This window comes from Sipha flava, unplaced genomic scaffold (assembly GCF_003268045.1).
Source record: "Sipha flava isolate LNK unplaced genomic scaffold, YSA_version1 81_pilon_pilon, whole genome shotgun sequence".
NCBI classification, from domain to species: Eukaryota; Metazoa; Arthropoda; class Insecta; order Hemiptera; family Aphididae; genus Sipha; species Sipha flava.
In genome coordinates, this window is record NW_020273623.1 from 429,087 (window position 1) to 450,765 (window position 21,679).

The 21,679-nt window shown below is 27.5% G+C and overlaps 2 protein-coding genes across 2 annotated transcripts in view; both read left to right on the plus strand.

Annotated features, from left to right (window-relative positions):
• The first annotated feature begins 5,864 nt into the window (after positions 1-5,864).
• Positions 5,865-6,760, plus strand: LOC112693173. The gene is made up of 3 exons (XM_025568119.1): positions 5,865-6,026; positions 6,086-6,336; positions 6,415-6,760. Exons 2-3 carry the CDS (start codon positions 6,119-6,121, stop codon positions 6,701-6,703), a joined length of 507 nt encoding a protein of 168 aa, XP_025423904.1. The 5' UTR covers positions 5,865-6,026; positions 6,086-6,118; the 3' UTR covers positions 6,704-6,760.
• Positions 6,761-9,272: 2,512 nt separating this feature from the next.
• Positions 9,273-21,679, plus strand: part of LOC112693149 (cationic amino acid transporter 4) — a 44,213-nt gene continuing 31,806 nt past the window's right edge. The window contains exon 1 of the mRNA XM_025568085.1: positions 9,273-9,619. The gene's annotated coding sequence lies outside the window, so the exon portion shown is untranslated. The remainder of the gene's footprint in view (positions 9,620-21,679) is intronic.

The following is a 21,679-nucleotide window of genomic DNA, read 5'->3' on the forward strand; positions in this document are numbered from 1 at the left end:
ATAGATGATGGTTACAAAAAAATATTGCCACCCTTTGATTTCAAAACAATGTGCCGCCCGGGGCGATGGTACCTAAATACGTCCCTGATTACGATTATTAATACTAGGATATTAATTTTTCTTTTATCAGAAATATTTTAGCATAAATTATTTCAATTTTGTTACCTCATAAACATATATTTTAGTTCAAAAATTATAATATTGAATATATCTAAATAACACTAAGAAACTATACAATTCTATTAGGCTGTAAACATATTGAATAAATTATAATTATAGGTGATAATTATTAGTGATAATATAATACATTTAATTATATTCGTACTAGCTAGTATTAAAAATAATGCGTATTTAATATGAACTTCTAGTTTAAGTATAAGTCTTATACTAGGTAATATAAAAAAAAACAGGTACCAAATTATAAATACTTAATTCATAAATTAAACTTATTTATTTATAATTACACATTTTTATACATAGCCGTTAACAAATAAATTGTTGTATAGTTATATGTGAAGTTATATTTTATTACTTAAAATACATTTAAAAACCGAGAATTCGGTACGTTCTTTTAGTAGGCTTGTTCAACCAATTTAATATTTAATATTTTTTTTTTTATTTTGTGTTACTTCTCTCGTTTTACTTTTACTCATGTTCCTATTCTTTCAAATACGTTTTTAAGCAAAAATTGCTCTTGTAATCCCGCGAGACAACTTTAAATAAAACATAAATATATGGTTTGATAGATTTTGAAAAATATTAATAAAAACAGTGTAATTGTTTATATTTTCCATAATTCAACCAAATATAAAGATTGTAACGCTATAACTCAGACGTTTATTTAATTTAGATACACCGGAATATAGATAATTATAAAATTGTACGATAGGTTTTTGAACTCGAGAACGATGTATTACGTTTTGAAATTAAATATAATGAGGAGATATTCATTTATGATTACAATATTAGGCGGGTATATTTAAGCGGGTGCGATATCATAATAATCATGAACACGCAGCTTAACATTCTGTTATAATAATTCCCAGAGCTAGAAATAAAGGTATTTATTTTTTAAATTGGCTTCTAAGAGAACTTATACATTTGTTAGCTCTTATACAGAATACGTCACAATGGACTACCACATTTCCGAGGTGAATTAAAAATTATGCTACAAGATATGAAAAAAAAAAAAATTAATATTAATAGAAAGTATATAATACAAGGTTTTTCTGCTATATTTTAAAATCATACCGTTCAAATTATGGCCTTGACGAGTGATACACGCATGACGTCGTTTTCGAAGTTAAGATATGTTCTAACTAGCATATCGAGTGGTCCATTTTACCGAGGCGATGTTTGAAAACTATAGATTTGAGGTAACCCCATAAGAAATAGGCACAATTGTAAGAATTGCATTACGGCAATCTTTTCATTTTCCCAAATCTACTATACTCAATTTTCGAGTAACCATAATCTTGTACGGATCTACTTTTAATATCATAGAGCGAAATTCGCATTTTTCCGAGTTAAATGCGATGAAAACTGCTTATAAATTTTATTACATTGACAATGTTTTCCGGTGTTCTCACAGACTTGAGATATCCAGTTGGGTTTTTAGGAATTGCAGATCCTGTCATTTTTCAATTTTGTACTCAATTTAAAATCTTTTCCCGATCTGGGACACTTTTATTTGGATTTAAACCAAATCGAACGCTAATATCTGCGACGTCACAATCACATACTCAGCGTTTTTAAAAAATATCGTAGTATGGAAATCACGTTGTTCACCAGATTACTGAAGGTGGTGATTAAATACCTTGTATGTTTATGATTCAAACTAACAAGATAAACCACTTTAATCTAATCATTTTAATTCCTCAATAATAACCTATTTAAATATGTGAATATATTATGCCACACCCTATATTTGTATCAATGTATTAAGTATATTTTTTATTAAATAATATTATAATAATATATTATGTATCATATATTATATTATTATATTTATATTTAAACAGATATATAAATATATAAAATATTTAAATTAATTTAAATTGACCAATACTTTCCATTATCAGCCAGGCCTGTACATTGATTAAGATTTTGGTTGGAAAAAAAAATATTATTTATAATATTATTTATTTTATTCATATGCAATAACCTAAATCTAACCATAAATTCTTCAATTTTTGCTTTCGACAAATTTATTTTTCATTTAAAATATTACGGAAAATTTAATAATAAATATAATATATTAAGACATAATGCTTTTGATTATAGTATTTTATACGCCTTCAAAAAAAAAAAAAAAAATTTATGTGCAAACCCTCGTGAATAGTTCAGAAAATATTGCTGATGGCGGTATAATCTCCTATGTTTCTCTTGCATTAAAATGTACATCTATATTTTTAATATATATATATTACGCCGAATTTATGAAATTGCCGATTTCATGAAAGCAGCAACGTTGTCGCCGAATACGTGTAATCGGCAATTTAGCTGCCAAATTCACGAAATCGGAAAATGTTGACTGATTTCGTGAATTATGCAGTCTTTTTCTGCCGATTGCACGAATTCGGTAACACATTATTATGATATATAAATAGTGGCTTATGGAAGCCACACTCCTTTAAAAATTGATGACAATGTGCTGGTGTCAATCCCGTCTGTGGATCTAGGGTGAGGTGATGTAGCCAATTTTCTTGCAATTATCATAGAAAAAAGATGGAAAATTTCGTATTGGGACTTAAGAAGGGATTTTAAGCACATAGCTGGAGTGGAACAGTTTAGCAGTTACAAAGTACTGTTCCCTGACGACTGCAGACGTTCAATAAAATTAATATTCATTACGGGAACTTGTTAGATCGGGGTCAGTTGAGACTGGACAAGGCTATTGATTGGCTATATATTAACGTAATTGTCGTACGAATTGCACATCTAAAAAGTGCACATGCAAAAAAAAAATAATATGATGTGTAATTCGGCGTGTAACCCAGGCCATACTTGCCAAAATATTTAAATATAATACAATTTTTTTATTTATTTTTTTTTGCATTTAAAATGTATTTATTATTTTATTATATTTCCAGTGTTTTACAAATTTATTTAATGTGCTTTACAATTTTTTAAGAAGGGCCTTGCCGATTTCACGCAATCGTCAGTATTATGTACTTTGAGTTGTCAATTTCACGTATTCGGCAACAACATCGCTGATTTCATGAAATCGAAAATTTCATAAATTCGACGTAATATATACACATATAGTATGACTTATAAAAAGCAAACCAAGTGCAAGTGAAAGTAGAAACTGACGTAATAGGAGCTGAAGATCTTACAAATAGTAAAATAAAACTTTTTTTATTATTTTTCGCTGAAAAATGCCTAAGCTCAATTCGGTACCTAACGCTTAATTTAGAAAAATTTATGTCTTTGGCAGAATATTTTACAGTTCTTTCGAATCGGCAATTAATAGAAACTGTACCTAATACGTTTCCGACTAACACGCCAATGCGGACTTGTATGGTGTTATTTATTTATTGTAATGCGGTTGACGTTTACCACACAAGTCAAACTGCTTTTTGTGCTCAAAAAAATGTAACTAATTATGTACAAAAACATTTTTTTTTCATGTTCGTCATAGTTATAATAATCTTCTCTTTTAAATTACCATGTCCAACATCGTTAAATTATGTTGTGGTAATACGTGAAATTTATTATGCAAGACCTTATATTTTTTATTTTTTTTTTATTTATTAATTAGAAAATTATATAATCTGTACGTATATGGTATAATGGGCAACTCCCGAGTACATCCCAAAATGTTCCATATTTAATATTCTGAATTCGTCCGAAATAAGGTCTCACTCGAATGCGTCCTAAGAGAAAAAGATCACTACTTTGACGTAGCACAAGTGCATCCTAGTTCATTTAGAGTTATCCAGAGTGCACCACGAGGAAGTGAACTAGCTTGCACTCCAAAAATATTTGGTTATTTGATTATAATATTAAATTTATTATAAAAGTTTATTATTATATAAGTTTATTTAAATATTTAGGCTTGCATACATTTTTAAAATGTTGGGTTAATATTTAAACTATTTTGTTGATTTACTTTTCAATGCCATGATTTTCACATAATCGTATCTAGAGATTTATTCAGTTTTGTATTTTCGTATATTTTCTTCAATTAATTTAATTTTTACACAGACGAAATCGTTTTTATCCAGCACTCATTCATTCTTTAATTTTCATACTTATATTTTGTCATTGTATACCCTGTACTTTTGGCTTACTGCGTTTTGAACTCGAATTCGATGTAATATCTTTTATTTTATTTCATTTTCTTTTAAATGTGTAATAATCACGTTAAATGAATAATAAAATAATAAATGCTATTCTATATAATGTTTATGACACTTTTAAAATACCTGCATAGGTGTATACTTATATTCCATTATCCGTCGTTTTTCGCGCATTATATTATATGTTAGTGTTTCTTTGCTTTTTACGAATTTATTTTATGAACAATATTTGTTTTTCGTGATTTGTGTATAATATCTAAATATAATACTTTTACGAAGCTATTATTTTATAATTTTTTCATTGCACCTTCACTACTATACGTATCTAATAAATATACAGTATTAAAACCCGAGAAGGTTATATCTTATAAAATGCTTGTACATAATAATCTTACTATAAGTCTGTGAACTATGGAGTTAAAAATCAACTAACAAATCAATTCTCTATCAGCCTTCAACTCAAAATTCGGTAAAGCACGATTGAGCATAAAACGATTGAGCATAGACCTTTTTAGCAACACGATTGAGCATAGAATATTTTATGCGACGTTGCCACATTCACGTTGCCAAAATTTTGTAATTTATTATTTTCTCGTATTATTACACCAATTATTATGATATCTGACGCGAGCCGTGAGCTTTATCGGCTTTATAAATTTTATCGACAATGTTATCGATTAATAAATTAGTTCCGGAGCAAAACGACGTTTTAAACATTTAGCATCGGGGGAAAATATAAGATAATTAAGATACAAATCCAAAATTATTATAGAAATAATATCAGTGTTCGATCACCTGTGTAGTGTATAGTGCGTGTATACTTAGTGCGTTTTTCTATTTTTTTAAAATATGGATATAACAATTATTTTATCGGAAAGAGGCAAAGAATTGGCCCTAGTTAATTTATACAAGTATAAATTAATTGGAGAGCGAAAAAAAGACAATCTTTTGAGATGGAGGTGTACTAATAATAAATGTTCGGCAATAATGTTCTCGGGTTTCGATAAACGTAAAGTGATTGAAACTGCTGGACAACATAATCACGATAAAAATTCTATTGAGAAAATAGAAACGCAAGTTTTAAGAGAAAATTGCAAAAGAAAAGCTGAAGAATCAATTTACACACGGCCACTTAAAATTATTCGCACCGAACTTTTAAATTCTTCTCCAACATCAAATTTAAACAATCAAAATGTAAGAAATGTACGGAAAGCAATGTATGATAAACGGAAGCAGACCTATCCTAAATTACCAACTTCTTTGGATGAAACAATTCATCAATTAAGTGACTTAAAAAATGAAGAATGTTTTAAATATAAGGGTCAACAATTCATTTACATGCCGACTGATGATAATTTTGTATGTTTAACTACAGAACAAAATCTACAATTTATGACAAATAATTGTACTGAGTATTTTGGCGATGGCACATTTAATTATGCTCCAAAATATTTTATTCAATTGTACACAATACATGGATATAAAAATGGATACTACTTACCACTTGTTTACTTTTTTTTACCAAATAAAACTAGGTCTACTTATATTAAAATGTGGCAATTTTTAAATAATTTATGTTTGAAATTATGCGAAAAAAGTTTGCAAATTAACACATTTCATGTTGATTTTGAAATTGGAGCTCATCAGGCAATTACAGACGTGTTTGGAAATATTAAAATAATTGGATGTAGATTTCATTTAGGACAATCATGGTGGAAAAAAGTAAGAAACAGTTATATAATATAGTGCTTTTTTACTAAAATATAATAATTTGTTTGTAGATTGTTGGCGAACCTTCACTCAGAATAGCATACATGGACAACAGTAATGAACTAGGGAAATGGTTGAAAATGTTTTTTGGTTTGGCGTTTATTTCCCCAGAAGAAGTAGTTGATGCATTTCACGAGTTAATATCAATTTGTCCAAATGATGACGGTTTCATATTTTCTGATTACATTATACACAACTATATTGAAGATCACTGCCAGTTTCCTCCAAATATTTGGGCGGAAACTCCTTCGCTAAACCCAAGGTTTTTAACAATATTTTTTAAAACTTATTATAAAAACTTTTTTTACTAATTTGTATTGTTTTATTTAATTTTTTTTAGAACGACCAATGCAGCTGAAAGCTTTCATCGCACGTACAATTCACAGTTTTATTCACCTCACCCCCATGTTCATACAGTCGTTAGGGTATTGATCGAAACACAAGCGGAAACATCGACTAAGATCAATTCAATTCGACACAAGCCTGGAAAATTACAATCCGCAAAAGAAATAAAAAAAAATGAATTGAATATTCAAGCCTACAGCCAGTTTTTAAATCGTAAGAATACGGAATCTTTATTAATTTATTTAAGTCAAATTGGAAGCAGATACCAAGGTGTATCAATTTAATTTATTATTATCAAAAAATCTAGCTAGGTATATTATACTGTATTATAATATGAATGTGACAACTATTTATAAATATTTTGATTTTATTATTTTGATAAGTCATAAGTCATAACTATTATTATTATTTTATTATTAACAAAAATATCTATATACTGTGACAGCTATTTATACTACTATCATAAGTATTTTCATGCATATTAAATATTGACTATGAAAACATGATATTTTTTTGTCATGTTATATTTTGATTTATTATAATTATTTAAATAAATGTTTTTATACGATACAGTTCAAAATTGAAAATGGCAACGTTGCAGAGTTTTTTATGCTCAATCGTGTTGGTTTTCTTTTGTATTTCAATTTCCTTTGATACGCCGACAATTTATGCTCAATCGTGTCGCAAAAAAGGTGTTTTATGCTCAATCGTGTCGCAGCCCTCAAAATTATGGACTTCAAACTGGTTTCGAATCGTTACTAACTTAACCTTACAAAAAACTCAGTTATGAATTTAACACAATAGTTTCAAATTAAACACTTTATTGTTTTAATTTTACAATGATATAATATTGATCTATGTCATCTAAAACGGGGTAAAAGTTTAAATATAAAAATAAACTTAACTATGATTTATTTAGTTAGAGGAACAAACATAATAATAAAAATAAATACAAGTATATGTATCTAAGAAAAACCTTCAGAGCAGGTCAAACGTTTGTATTCGCATATAATATATCCCCATCATTGCTTTCAAAAATTAGAACATATCTGTCGTGTTTATTGACAAATAACTTTAAAGCATTATGGTCAAGGTTTTAAAATAATCATTTAATAATCAATATCGGTCGTAAAATATGAAAAAATAAAAACAGTTTACTTATGAATATGTACAATTATCAGGCTACAGTTTATTGTATATTACACACCATACAATTACTTCAATGCAAAACTTTTAGATATAAACCAATTTAAGATGATTTAAGAAATATATTCAGTTTACTAATGCAATAATGTTTACTTGCTAGACCTATTTAAATATCGTTTATTGATTAATTCAAAATGTCATTTTCATCGTAAAATAACTTTTTGCTACAGTGCATAACGACAGGGAATCCGGATGGCTGCAGGTTGGCCTATTTCGTTTATCGTTACCACCGATTTTATTATAAACACAGACTATGAATTTATATGTTATCAGTTTTCAAAAAAATTTCTCTTACCAATCAAGTCTGAGTATTCTAAAGACGATATTTTCAAAATTCCAAATCTATTTTACTATCGTGACATATTTTAAATATTTACCAGGTTAACCTAACTAGCTAACCAATATTTCTAAAAATATTTATGTTTGTTTTAAATAATCATTAAAAAACTAATTTAGTTGAATTAGCAATACTGTGAAAGCTTTCACCATTACTTGAGTAAAGTTGTATTCAACCCTTTTCTTAATGCATTTATCCCTGGAATATTGTTTTAATTGTGTGCCCTATTATTTATTTATAACCTAAATTATTATTCTAATATTTTAAGAGCACATGTACATATGTTTTATGGTGAATAAGTATTTAATTGAATAAAAATGTTGAAAAAAAAAATGTTTATTAATTTACAAATTATAAATTACAAATTTTATTTTTGTAAATAAAATAAATATGCATCAAAAAGATTTATATTGTTTATTACATTTTTAAAAACATGTCCAACATAAATGAAATCGAATGTGTAGAATGTGGGAACAAATTTAAATTTTCAAAAAACTTTAGAGCTCATATAATAAAAATAATCCTCTTTTAAAGTTAGATAAAATAGCATCGAAAAAAACAGAAAAATAGTAATATATTTACGTATGACCAATGTCCAAAATCATATTGTCGTCAAAGAAATCTCATTGAACACAAAAACGTTGCTCATACTATTGCTCTAACAATTGAAATTGTAGTCCAATGTACAACTGTATATCAGGAACTAACCAAAAAAATAAATAAAAACGTATTATTATTGCCTATAGGTTACCTGCACTAACCATAGATCTATCTATCAGCTATAGTCGTGATTAATATTCATTTTTAAATTGATTATAACATCTGTAATAATGATAAAAAAATCTTGCACTCATCCGGATTACCTGTCGCTAGTGGCTTGTCTTTCTGCTTAATTAAGGAGAAATAAATGTTGTGATTCAAATCGCGTTTGAAAATTGTATAGTTCTACAAAAGGTTTTGGACACACGGGAATCGTTTGCCTAGACACAAGTATTCCGAGAGCATTTTCGGTAAAACCTAAAGCCATATATCTATGTCAATGTTTAAGCCCCGTAATATAACTGTTTTCGATTTTCTCCTGTATAAATACCAACATTTCTATTTAAATAAGTCGATTGAACGTGAGTTAAAAAATGAAATGTAAAAAGCGCCCGTTGCGCGCGCTACACCGCCGCCGGCCGTGCGTACGTAGTACGAATACGACGAAGCCATCTGGCCGACGACGATGATAGTACCGTGCGGGCACTATGGCGCATGAACGAAACCAACGACCCCGGGACGACATCACGGCGCTCGCGCGAATCGATTTTTCGGGTGCCCGCAGTACATGCAGTCGCTGTAGACGCCGCCGCCGTCACGAAGTAACCAAAACAAAAGCTCCGCGAAACGTATTCGCGGAACTATCGCCGACCGTATTTCGTTCGGCACACGAAACCGGGTAATTATCACGGGTATAAAACGCGATTACCGCGAACAGGCGATTACCGGGCGTCCGTTCCGATCCGTTCGTCGGCCGACGGACGAGTCCCCTTCGGGTTTCCAGGTGATCGCGGGCTACGTGGGAAAACCGAAAGTATCGCACTCGAGATGTATTCCGATTCGCTCGAACGCGCTTAACTCCACCGCACCGCATCAACAACCGTCGTCGCGCCGTACAGTAAGTAATTTCTTTCCATTCCATAACGGGAAAATTAATTGATTCGCGTTGGCGTTGAAGTCAATTGTCGTTGGGAGTCGCTAACACTCGACTAGTAATAGTGTCCCACCTCAAGGGATTGATAACGTATATTTATATATATATATATTATTAAATAGTTGTGAGATATCAGGCAGCAAAAGCAGTTTTGATAAATAAAACGTTCGAGTACTTCATTTGAAAATCAACGGAGACCGAGTAGGAATTCGTGCTTAAATAAACAACTGCTTTACTTCGCAAAACTTAACGTTGAAACATACTATGAGATCAAAATAACAAAATCACTGGTTTGCAACTACTTTTAAGCGTATATCGTACTTAATATCACCCCCTCCTTCACCTGATGCACACGAACGATAATAATACACGTATACACTAACATCGTCTGACATGAAATATGCACATTTTCTTATAACTTCTTATTTATTATTATAACTACGAAACCATTGCACGTGCAGTCGCTTGTATCGATTCACCTCGCATCGCGTTTAATATCATGTACTAATATAATATCAAATATGTATGTATTTAATGTCGTACATAAAGCTGCTCCAAATGATCGTCATTCGTTTTTTGCACAGTGTATATGACAACATTTTATTTGTACGAATTTCTTTGCGACGCATTCTTTTTCGTTTTTTCAAGATTTTGCACGAACGGAACGTTTAATGGCTACATAGAGATCTAATTGTTGCGTACTATCTTTCAAAAAGCCTACACTTATTTGGCTTTCGCTGTAACACACAATGTCGAATCGAACGTGGTTTTGCTATTTATACGCATAATATAAGAGCATAGACGTGCGTTTGGCCCCTATCTTAACAAAACGTGTAGGTATATTTAATAAATTATAATGTATTAATAATTAAATACATATAACTTTAATTTTTAATTTAATAGTGTAGTATATTAGCCCAAATTAATACGAGTATGTTCTCCTCGAATCTTTTTTCTCAGATAACTTCAATCATCTAAGATTAATACTTTTGTAGTAAATTGTGGCTAATACATTACGAGTACAATAAGAAGTTTTTGTACGAAAATTAAAAACTATTTTTTCAATCACGAAACATAATTTTTTTTTTACCAAATATTTTAGAATAAATTGCATTTAATTCGTCAATAATTTGCAACATCAGTTAAAATACAGGCCCTTTTTCCTTAGACTTAAATCGTAGGGCTCCATTTACAGTATTTCGAGGGTGTCTAGGAACACCCGTAATCTACCGTGCGCCCGCCTATGTATACGAGTATTCGGTGTCAGCAAGTGAAAAGCTCTGGTGGTTATGTTGTAAAACTGCCGTCACACGTACATACATCGATATCCCGTTGTGCAGTAGCTCTCTGGATAGTTCCTTTAACCTCAATCTATTGAACGACATATCCGACAACCCAAAATAAAACAATGGTATTTTTTGTTAATACACGAGAGTGTATTTTTTGAAAACCTAGTCACGACCACTAACCGAGCCTTTAAGAAATTCTTATGGACAGCCCTACGGGAGGTAACGTGGTGCACGGTTTCATAAACCACCACTGTAGTTTTTTCGACTACAACTCGTTTGCGCACATTTACCTTTTTTACAACTCGATTGCGCACAAATATTTTGGCTACCTGTGACGAAAATTCCTAGTGTCAGATAATTAAAAAAAAATGTTAATTTTTTTTAAATTAATTTTTACTTATAAATGAAAATATCTACCATACATAATATTGAATTTGTTACTCTAAAATAATTATATAAAAAATACTTTGGTGACTAATTTCTGCTTTGAGGTTAATTATTTCCAGTTTATGTTAAAATAAAATCTGATTTAATAAATATTTAAATTTCCCTCTCTTATTGATTTATATATTTTGTGAAAATATATTGTACTGCATTAAGATCTTATTCAACAAGGTATGTCAATAAAAAATCGTTAATTACTAAATAGTAAATAAACTTCTTTCCTAAGTTGAAGGTACATAATTTCTTGTTTAAGCCATTATAACTCATATATTAAAAATTTAAACGAAAAAAAAATCACCCTCCTTATTGTACCTTAAATATAATGCCCATAATATTAAATATGTCCACGAGAGAGTGTCAGTACCCACTGATTAACGTAACGTAAATGGATAAACAATATTTTTCGTTTTCTGATTTAGTATTTAGATATACATAGTTTTTAGAGTTCCTACTATGAAGCAAGCAACATATAGTTGACCATACGAATCAATAAAATATAACCAATCATAATATAAAAAAGGTAGTCATAATCGACCATTAATGGCTTATAACATTATGGGTTTGTGTGAAATTGAGGGACAGTACAAAGTTATTTTAGATTTTTTCGACTGCTACTAAGTAATGCGGACTATCATAAAATCCAATAACTATAATAGTGGCCTCTATTCTAAATTTTTACATTTTATTCTTTGTATTTTTGAAAATCCAGAGGATACAAATGCACACCCTTGCAACGCACATGAATGCTTATTAAATTTGTAAAGAAAGTCATCGAATACTCACGCCATACACGGATATATTTGTTACATGTCTTACATACGGGACGACCTACTAGAGGGAAGAGATAGCTTAGGTTCCTCACTCAACATGTACCACACAAGCAATATTTTTAAATTTATATGCCAACATTCATGTTCATATATATATTGTTTAATTTTAAAAATGTATACATCATAAAATTAAGGCAATTTTATAAAATGTAATTTATTTTTCTATTATGAAGTCAATAAGATGTTTACTTACATAACTTCAAAACTGATTATTATGATATGTATTGGTATCTATATTCATATTTTATCTTATTTTTATACTATATCAGTAAAAATAATCTTATCTGAGAATAAAATATCGTTACGTAAATTGTTCATAATATTTGTTCTAAAAATGTTATTAATCAGTTAAACGTTATAATATATTTATTTTATGCCTTACTTAATTTATAAAAAGGAATCAGTTTATTATCTAGTTATTAAATTGTGTTCAATTAAATATAATTACTATATCAAACAATAACTAATTAAACTAGAATAATTTATGTTTTCATAAAAAAATAAAAAAAAAACAATAATATTTGTATATATAAATAATTAAAACACATTTAAATATTAGAACAAACTAAATTTCGTGATATAACTATAAGACTCTTACGTTAAAATATTGTGATTAATATACAGAATACATTATCAACTACTTTCTGAGCTAACAAAACGGTACAAAATCAGTACCAGATTTAGCGGAAACACAGAGAGTCGATACACCGAGTCCTCAAGATTTAAGGGGCCTTTAAAACTAAAATTTAAAATTGAAAATTGCCGGTTTCATTATTATTTTTTGTATTAATTTATTTTATTTTTAATTTACTTTTAAATTAAGGTGCCTAAATTTCGTATTTAAAGTAATTTAACACATCACGTTGTATTAAATAAACATATAAGTGTTATGATAAACAATATTTTTTTATGGGTCTATTGGTATTTGCATCTCAACCTCCTAAGACTTGAATCTAGCACTATATAAAATATACAAATTACACATTTTAAACTAACGTGGATTAAATATTTAAATTACATAAATGAAATGTCATAAAGTAATTATCTCATAGTATCGTTAGAAAAGATAATTTACCGTTTTATATACAATTTATCAAACTGGTTATATAGATCAGATGTAATAAAAATGTTCAAACACGTACTCGTAGGTTGATATCTTTTAAAATCGTATTCTCACAGCTAAAACGTGTTTTTGTATTGTTTTTATTGTTTATTAGTCATAAATTATATTTTTCTACCAAATATATTATCTTATACAAACAATTGTGTAAAAAATATACCAATATAATTGAATAATATATTATTATTACCCGAAACTCTAAAGCAGTGGTTCTCATACTTTTTTGTTCGTGAAACTCTTATGTTCCTAAAATATTTACTGAACCCCAAAAATCATGAATGTCTATTTGAGACAAAAATAATAGATACATAAAAAATGATGTAATTATATTTCATCAAATTTATCAATATAATTATTATCCGATTCTAAAAATATTCTTTTATCAGGTCAAAACTATTAATTTTAATATGGAAAAACACACAACCTAAAATTAAATTTTTTTAAAAACTCGGATTTTGTCATTTTCTGTAAAAACTGTGGTAATTTTACCTTAAATTTTTACATTTAATTCATTTAATTTTGTGAAAATATCAGTGAACTACCTAATGAAGTTGAAATAAATACATTTCATCATTAAGTCTGATTTTAAATTAAATGGGTTGAAAAAACGCACAGTTCATTGCATAATTCAAGAAATTCAACATACCAGTTTTTTCTTTGATAATTAAAGAATATAGTAATATTTGAATTTATTTCATTCATTTGTAAACAAACAGACATACGATAGTAAATAAAGAGAAGAGTTATGGAAAGCCATGATTAGCTTTGGTATACTAAATAAATATGTTGATATGGTAAAAACTCTGCAATGCCAAGACCATATGTAAAGTAAAATTTCTTAAAGAGCTATCATCGGAATTCGAAATTAATTCAGGGTTACGGCAAAGCGATGCCTTGTCTCCGGCACTATTTAATATAAGTTTGGAAAAGGTCATAAGAGAATTAACCCAAAGACAAAAGGTGGAGATAGTAGGTAATGAATCGATATTAGCGTATGCAGACGACATAGTCATATAGTCAAGTAACACCAGACAAGAAATTACACAAACTACATCTGAATTGTTGGAAGTTAGTAAAAATATGGGGCTGTGCGTAAATCAAGAGAAGATTAAATTTATGGTTCTCTCTAGAAACAAAGAAAATCAACATAACTTACAAGTAGGTAATTTAACCTTTTTTAAAAGTTGAAAACTTCAATTACCTAGGAATGAACATAAATAGTAAAAATGACATTCATCGAGAAATAAGTGAAATAATAGCTAGTGGGAACCACTATATATAGCTATCACAGTATAAGTAAGCTACTAAAGTCCAAATTACTGTCAAGAAAATCAAAAACTTTGCTCTATATAAACTATCCGAGACCAGTAATCACATATGCATGTGAGACATGGTCCTCAACGAAAGGTGATGACAACAGATTGACAATATTCGAACGAAAGGTACTTAGAAACATTTTTGGTCCAATATATAATACAAAGTTAGGAATTTTCGAGAGAAGAAAGAATGGCGACCTATACAGACTATACTTAAAACCCAATATTTCGTCGTATATAAAATTTAAGAGAATGGAATGGTTTGGACATGTATGGAGAGCTGATAATGACTTTATAAGAAAAGTACTAACGGAGACCATACATAAAAAAAGACCGATAGACCACGAATGAGATAGAAAGATGCAGCAGAGAAAGATATCAAGATGTTGGGAAAAAATGTGACAGTTGACCTGGCATTGGACAAGGAAAGATGGAGTGAATTGCTTGTGATAGCTCAGGTCCTACAGGGACCGTTAAGCTAAGAAAGAAAAAGAAGAATTTACCCTTTTAGCATTCGGTCTATAAGTGAATATTTTATTTGTTGTACCTTTTGATCTTACATGGTTGGCACATTCTATTTATTTTTTTTTTTATTTGCTTTTTAGTTTTTCATATATGCACTGATTATGTAGTATAGAATAATTAATACATTTTTTGTTTCGTTAATTTTCTATATTCTTCATTCTCTTTAAACCATTTTCTGTATACTATTCTTTTTTGAATATGTTGTATTATCAATTTATAATAATCTAAAATTATTTTTGATAAAGTCATAACCTTGTTGACTTGTTTCTAGTGGTATAATAACGATATGATTATTCAAGAATTCCGAACGAACCATTAATGAAATGTTTATGTACATACGTGCGAAAACAATTTCAATAGAATAATATTTCTTTGATTTATCAATTTAACGTATTTCGAGTTCTCAATAATTCTGTTTATGTTTTTTACTGTATATATTTTATTATTTTATAAATTCATAATATTTTATAAAAATATAAAATCATTATTCCGTTGCTAAAAATTTTGGTAATTTATGAATGAACTTAGTAATAGAATTAGATTTTTATCGTTTTTGTCGTAATAAATATAACGAATTCAATATCTGTCAGGTATTTTTTCAAATATTCATAGCTGTATAAATATATTTCATTATAGTTGATGTACATGGTGTACTTGTATATTTATAACTTAGTGAACTGTTTACGTAATAAATTTTAATACATTTTAATTTTAATTCTTTATGAACCTGTTCTTTTCATGCGTTATTTCCTCGTATAACAATTTAAAACATACGAGCATTAAATTTTTTTTTTTTTTACAAATCAGTATATTTTCTTTTTTTTCAAATAATAATTACAGAACATATATTGTTATTACTAATTACCTCTCTTAAAACGTTTTTTATTGCTGATCCTAAATATATATCCGTGCACATATTTCACCAACGATTGATTTTTGACACTGAAATTGGCTTGAAATTAAAATTTTTAGTAAAAAAAATGTAAACATCATGTTCTATGTAATCGAAAATGACTTATTACTCATCTATAATTCGTTTACTGTCGCTTAAATTTAAAAAATAAACTATTTCCTATTTAGAAATAATATATTATGATTGATTATTCATAAAATAAATGTTAAGTTATTACTTGATTATTTATACTATAAGTTCTATAGTGTTGAATTCGTTATGATTTTCATTATATATATTTTATTATATTTTTATTATGTATGTGCAAACCAATCAATAGTTATCAATTATGATGTATTTTAATATGTACACGACAATCCATAGATACAGAAGTTGGATAGATATTCTTATTTAAAATCAATATTTGATTATATACCAAAATACCATTATTTAAGTTAACAATATTAAACATACGTAAATATATATTTGTATATATAGGATTTATAAGTATCTACATAGTTTAAAATAATAAATTTAAATATTACTAAAAAAATTGTCTTTAGATTTATCAATGTAAACTATACTGTATTTCATTTGTTTCTTTTGATAATAAAATAAAGGACCCTGAAAAAATCATTTTTATGACATAAAATAGATTGTAAACACGAATTAAAAGTCAGTCGAATACGTCATATGGTATTAACTGATATAAAAGACGTATAGATATTGTTGGGTCATTGTTTAAAATTTAAAAGCAGTAATAAATAATCATATTAGTTAAGACTCTCTTGAGATTTTTATATATTGTTAATATATTTAGGAGGATTATAAAATTACAACACTTTAATGATAAAATGTAAATATGTCTTAAATTTAAATTTTACGTTGAACTGAAACATTTCAATGAATAGCTTATTTTTAAAAAATTGCATAATTAACTATTAAAAACTAATTTATACTCCATATTTAAATTTAAACGTTTATAAGTAATTTGGTTAGTAGTTGATATTCTTACAAAAACTATATGCTTGTATATATTTTTAAATTTATAGACTATACATTTTTTAAATAATCTGGTTATACTTTAAATAATTTATGAAAAAAATAACAGCAATTTATATTAAACAAAATTCATTGAGAAAAGTAGTTTTTTAAAAATTCAAATTTAAAATAAAAAATTAAAAACTAAGAAATCTATACTACTCATATTTATGATTAAAATAGATAAAAAACCTTTAGATATTTAATTGTCTATGTGAATAAATTGAAACTGAGAATTTTAAAATTAAATTCAAATTATTAGGAATATTTTTAAATACTAAAATACTAGGCAACGCAACTAAATTAAAAATGTTATTAAAACAGAAGTGACAGTAAAATTATTAGTTTTTCCACCATTTTTGAGTGTTTTTTAATTTCAATCATTTATTAAAAATAAACAAATTTCCAATCGATTAATATTTATTCATTAATTATTAGCTGCTTATAATGTTCTGGATCTTATTTATGCTAAATACCATAATTATGATCAGCGTTCTGTTTTACACTACTTAATAAATTAGAAAATAATCAATCAATGTAATCAGTTAAAATATATTCATACCTATATATATATACATAAACTTTTTATAATATAAAATTTCTGTTAATAAATCGAAATTGCACAATGGTTACCTTAGTAACCGATTCTTCTTTTCTTATTTATTTATAGCCATTCATAAAATCATATTTTGTTGTTAAAATGATAACATTAAAAATATCATAACTTCCAAGTAAAAAAAAAAATATCGCTAAAACCTAATCACTCAATACCTATGAGTATTAAACAATTCAATGATTTCAGCATCGATTGATACAACTGATATAACTTATTAAGAATATTATTATAATATTTTATATAAAATTATATATCGTTTTTCAAGTCTTAGTTTAATTTTAAAACATACAAATATATTTTATTTTAAAAAATGTATTATGCAAACATAAAAAAGACATATTAATTATATATCGTTTTTCAAGTCTTATTTTAATTTTAAAACATACAAATATATTTTATTTTAAAAAATGTTTTATGCAAACATAAAAAAAGACATATTAACTTAAAATTAAAATTAAAACAATTTATGATAAGCATTGATTTTCAATAAAACCTTGTGTCCATAAATATATTCGTTAAAAAAAATTTAAATATTTTGATTTTTGTTAACATTAAATTTTGATTTTATAATATTACATTTTTTTAATGTAAATATTGGACTCAATGTATTCCCAATACTAGCTATTAATTACGTGGGACTTATGATCACGTAAACGTTATGTTTAGGTTTTATATTTTTTGCATTTTACTCGGTTAAAATAAATAAAAATATCCAAACCAAGGCTATATCTTAATTTATTCGAAATTATTTTATATACAGTGTGATCATGATTTAAAGTATCATTAAATATCTTAGTTAGGTGATCTTGTATTAAAATTATTATTTCAAAGGATTTAGGAGTACGGAAATACACAAATTTGGCATTTTTTGAATTTAACCCTTATGTATGCACAATATAACTTATTTTTTTTTTGATAGTAACTCTAATTTTTTCCTTCAAATTCATATTTTTTTTTTTTATAACAATGTTCCTTGGCCAGCATGGACTCCAAATTGAACACCGATTGATTTTTTTCACGAGGATATTTAAAAACTGTTTACACAGGTTCACCTGTCAGTCCCAAAATTTACATAAATTACAGGCAGCATGTGGCGTTTTTAGAGAAGACCAAGTCAAAGTAGCATCAACTAATTATTGAATAGGCTTGAAACATGTTTAGAATATAATACAGAACCATTTAAAAAATTCATTAGATAAATATATATACTGAATAATTTTTTTTCTGCATTATAAATTACTACTACGATTACTGCTACTGTTATTATTATTTTAATAACAAAAATATAACGTATTAAAAATAAAGTTTAATTATTTGACAATACTTTAAAATAATTTAGTGCTTTAGGTAAAAACTTCGTAAAAACCAATTATATATAACTTCAAAGTTTGACTTACTCCCATTTAGCCAATTTCAAAAATAGAAAAAAAAAATGTATATTAAATTTGTATGAAAAAAAATTTTATAAGATTATGTAGAAAAAAAATTAGGGTTGACATTTAAAAAAAAGTAAATTGTATTGCATATGGATGTACCATTAGGATTAAAAATGAAAAACATTTTAAATTATGTGTATTTCGGTATCCAATAAGCCCTCCAAAATATTTATTTCAATACAAGATCACCCAGCTGTGATATTTAATGGTTACTAAAATCATTATCATACTATATAGGTTAAGCACTATATTTTATTACCTATTAAGCGGGGGTTTTTTTAAGGCTAACAAAAATTAATTTAATGATTGTTAGGCGTTAAAATAAATTCAGCTTGTCAAGGAAATACTTATATTAGACTAAACGAAACAGCTGTACAATTACAAGTATAGGTGTTATAAACATTATTATCTGTATATATAAATCTTGTGTCACAGTGTTTGTTCGGCTTGACCGATTTTAATGAAATTTTATATATACATTTGGTAGATCTGCGAATAGGTTCTTATCTATTTTTTAAGCTCCTAAGTGCTATTGTTAAATACATCGTAGTTTAATTCAATAATTGTTGACCCGGTCGATAACTGCGCAATTGAAAATTAATTATTAAATAATACTGTTAAAAAACTATTAAAAAACTATTAAAAACTATTTAAAAACTATTCATTTTACTTTTGTTATTAAATGACGGGTTTTGCATAAATATTAAACAACAAAATCCCGCAACAGGTGCCAAAACAAACAAGAATGTTAGTTCGAAGGATTACTATGCATATCGGTTGATGATTAGATGCGATCAGGACAACGTTATTCTACGATTTCGTGAGTTTTGTCAACAATTCATGGTCGACATGTATGTAAAGATAGAGAGCGAATGATTACGATAATTGCGATTAAATCAAAAAAAGCTGCGTACGGAAGATTCTTAAAACAATTGTTGGATATCGGTGATGGGAAATTTACTACAGATGAAACGGGATGCATACAATTACTGACCGATTTCTGCGCAATCATTGATTCGGAAGATGCTCTCATTGACCAGATATTTCGCAATGTACACAGAAAAAACACAAATCATGAGTGTTTGACAGAAAGAGCAACTTGAGCAGCAAAAAATGTGGACGTCAACGAATTGAATCTCAAGATACCACATTGTTACCAGGAGACTTGAAATCATACAAATCTATTGATACAGTTTACGATGCTACTGAAGCTTTAAATTATCCAAACAGAGTTTTTAAACTCATTGGATTTACCAGGTATGCCACCTCATAATTTACAATTGAAAATTGGATCTCCGGTTATTTCGCTTCGTAATTTGAACCTACCACAGTTGTGCAACGGAACGCGATTAGTCATTAAAAAATTAATGAAAAATGTTATCGAAGCCATCATTTTAAATGGCAAATTCCGAGGTGAAAATATATTACTACCATGAATCCCTATTACACCAACAGATTTGCCAATTCAATTTAAACGCCTTCAATTTCCAATTGGATTGGCATTTGCAATGACTATCAATAAGTTTCAAGGCTAAATGATGTCTGTGGCTTAGATTTGAGCAAATCATGATTTTCACACGGACAATTATACGTGGCGTGCTCTCGAACCATTCAGTTTGTTTGTGTTGGCGAAAGATAGAATAACATAAAATATTGTACATTCTGTTTCATTAAGGGATTGATATTGTTTTTTTACTAATATTGTCATAATTAGCGATATATATAATTTTAAAGGATCGATTTTAATAAATTATTAAAAAAATAAATGTTTAATGTTTTTTCATTTTTATATTCCGTCACCGTTCATAGCACTCTAAACTTCTTCCACTTATATATCACATCCTTACACACTTATATTAAATTAGTTATTTTTTTCAAAGGAAAATATTCTCTAGAAATAATTTATATGACAAAACAACGTTTATAGGGTCAGCTAGTAAATAAATATAATGTAATATAATTTTTTACAATAAAGCAAATACAATGATAAACAAACGCAATCAAAAATCAATTCGATCTCTGCTCAGTTATATCTAATCGTGTATTTTTTTAAATTATATATTATATAAATAATACACTAAAATATGTTATTATATTCAGTCAAAAAAGTTTCCATAAGCCTTTTTTTCAAAACATTTTTTGTAAATATTTTGAAGGTTCCAAAACATTAAGGATTAGTTATTGTGCCACAAATTAATTTAGCACTCATATTTTATACTTCAATAAATAAATCTATAATTTATTTACATATGAATATAATACATTATATACATATTATAAATATTTAAATAAAGAATACACCAAAAAGTTTCCATGTACTTATAATTTCATTTACTATACATTTAACTACACTATTACAGAATCCTTCAAAAATGTTCAATAATTGTAATAATATAATATAAAATAATCCTTTTGAGATATCTCAAATGAGCCACGGTAGTATTATAATATTAGTAATACGCCTTATAAATGAATCATTGATTTGCATACATATAACTTATGATTATATAGAAAA

Bases quoted from the DNA above. Each gene is read 5' to 3' on its own strand.
- LOC112693173 (XM_025568119.1), top strand. From the start codon at position 6,119: ATGGACAACAGTAATGAACTAGGGAAATGGTTGAAAATGTTTTTTGGT. The intron at 6,337-6,414 runs GTTTTTAACAAT...AATTTTTTTTAG, and splicing joins ACTCCTTCGCTAAACCCAAG to AACGACCAATGCAGCTGAAA.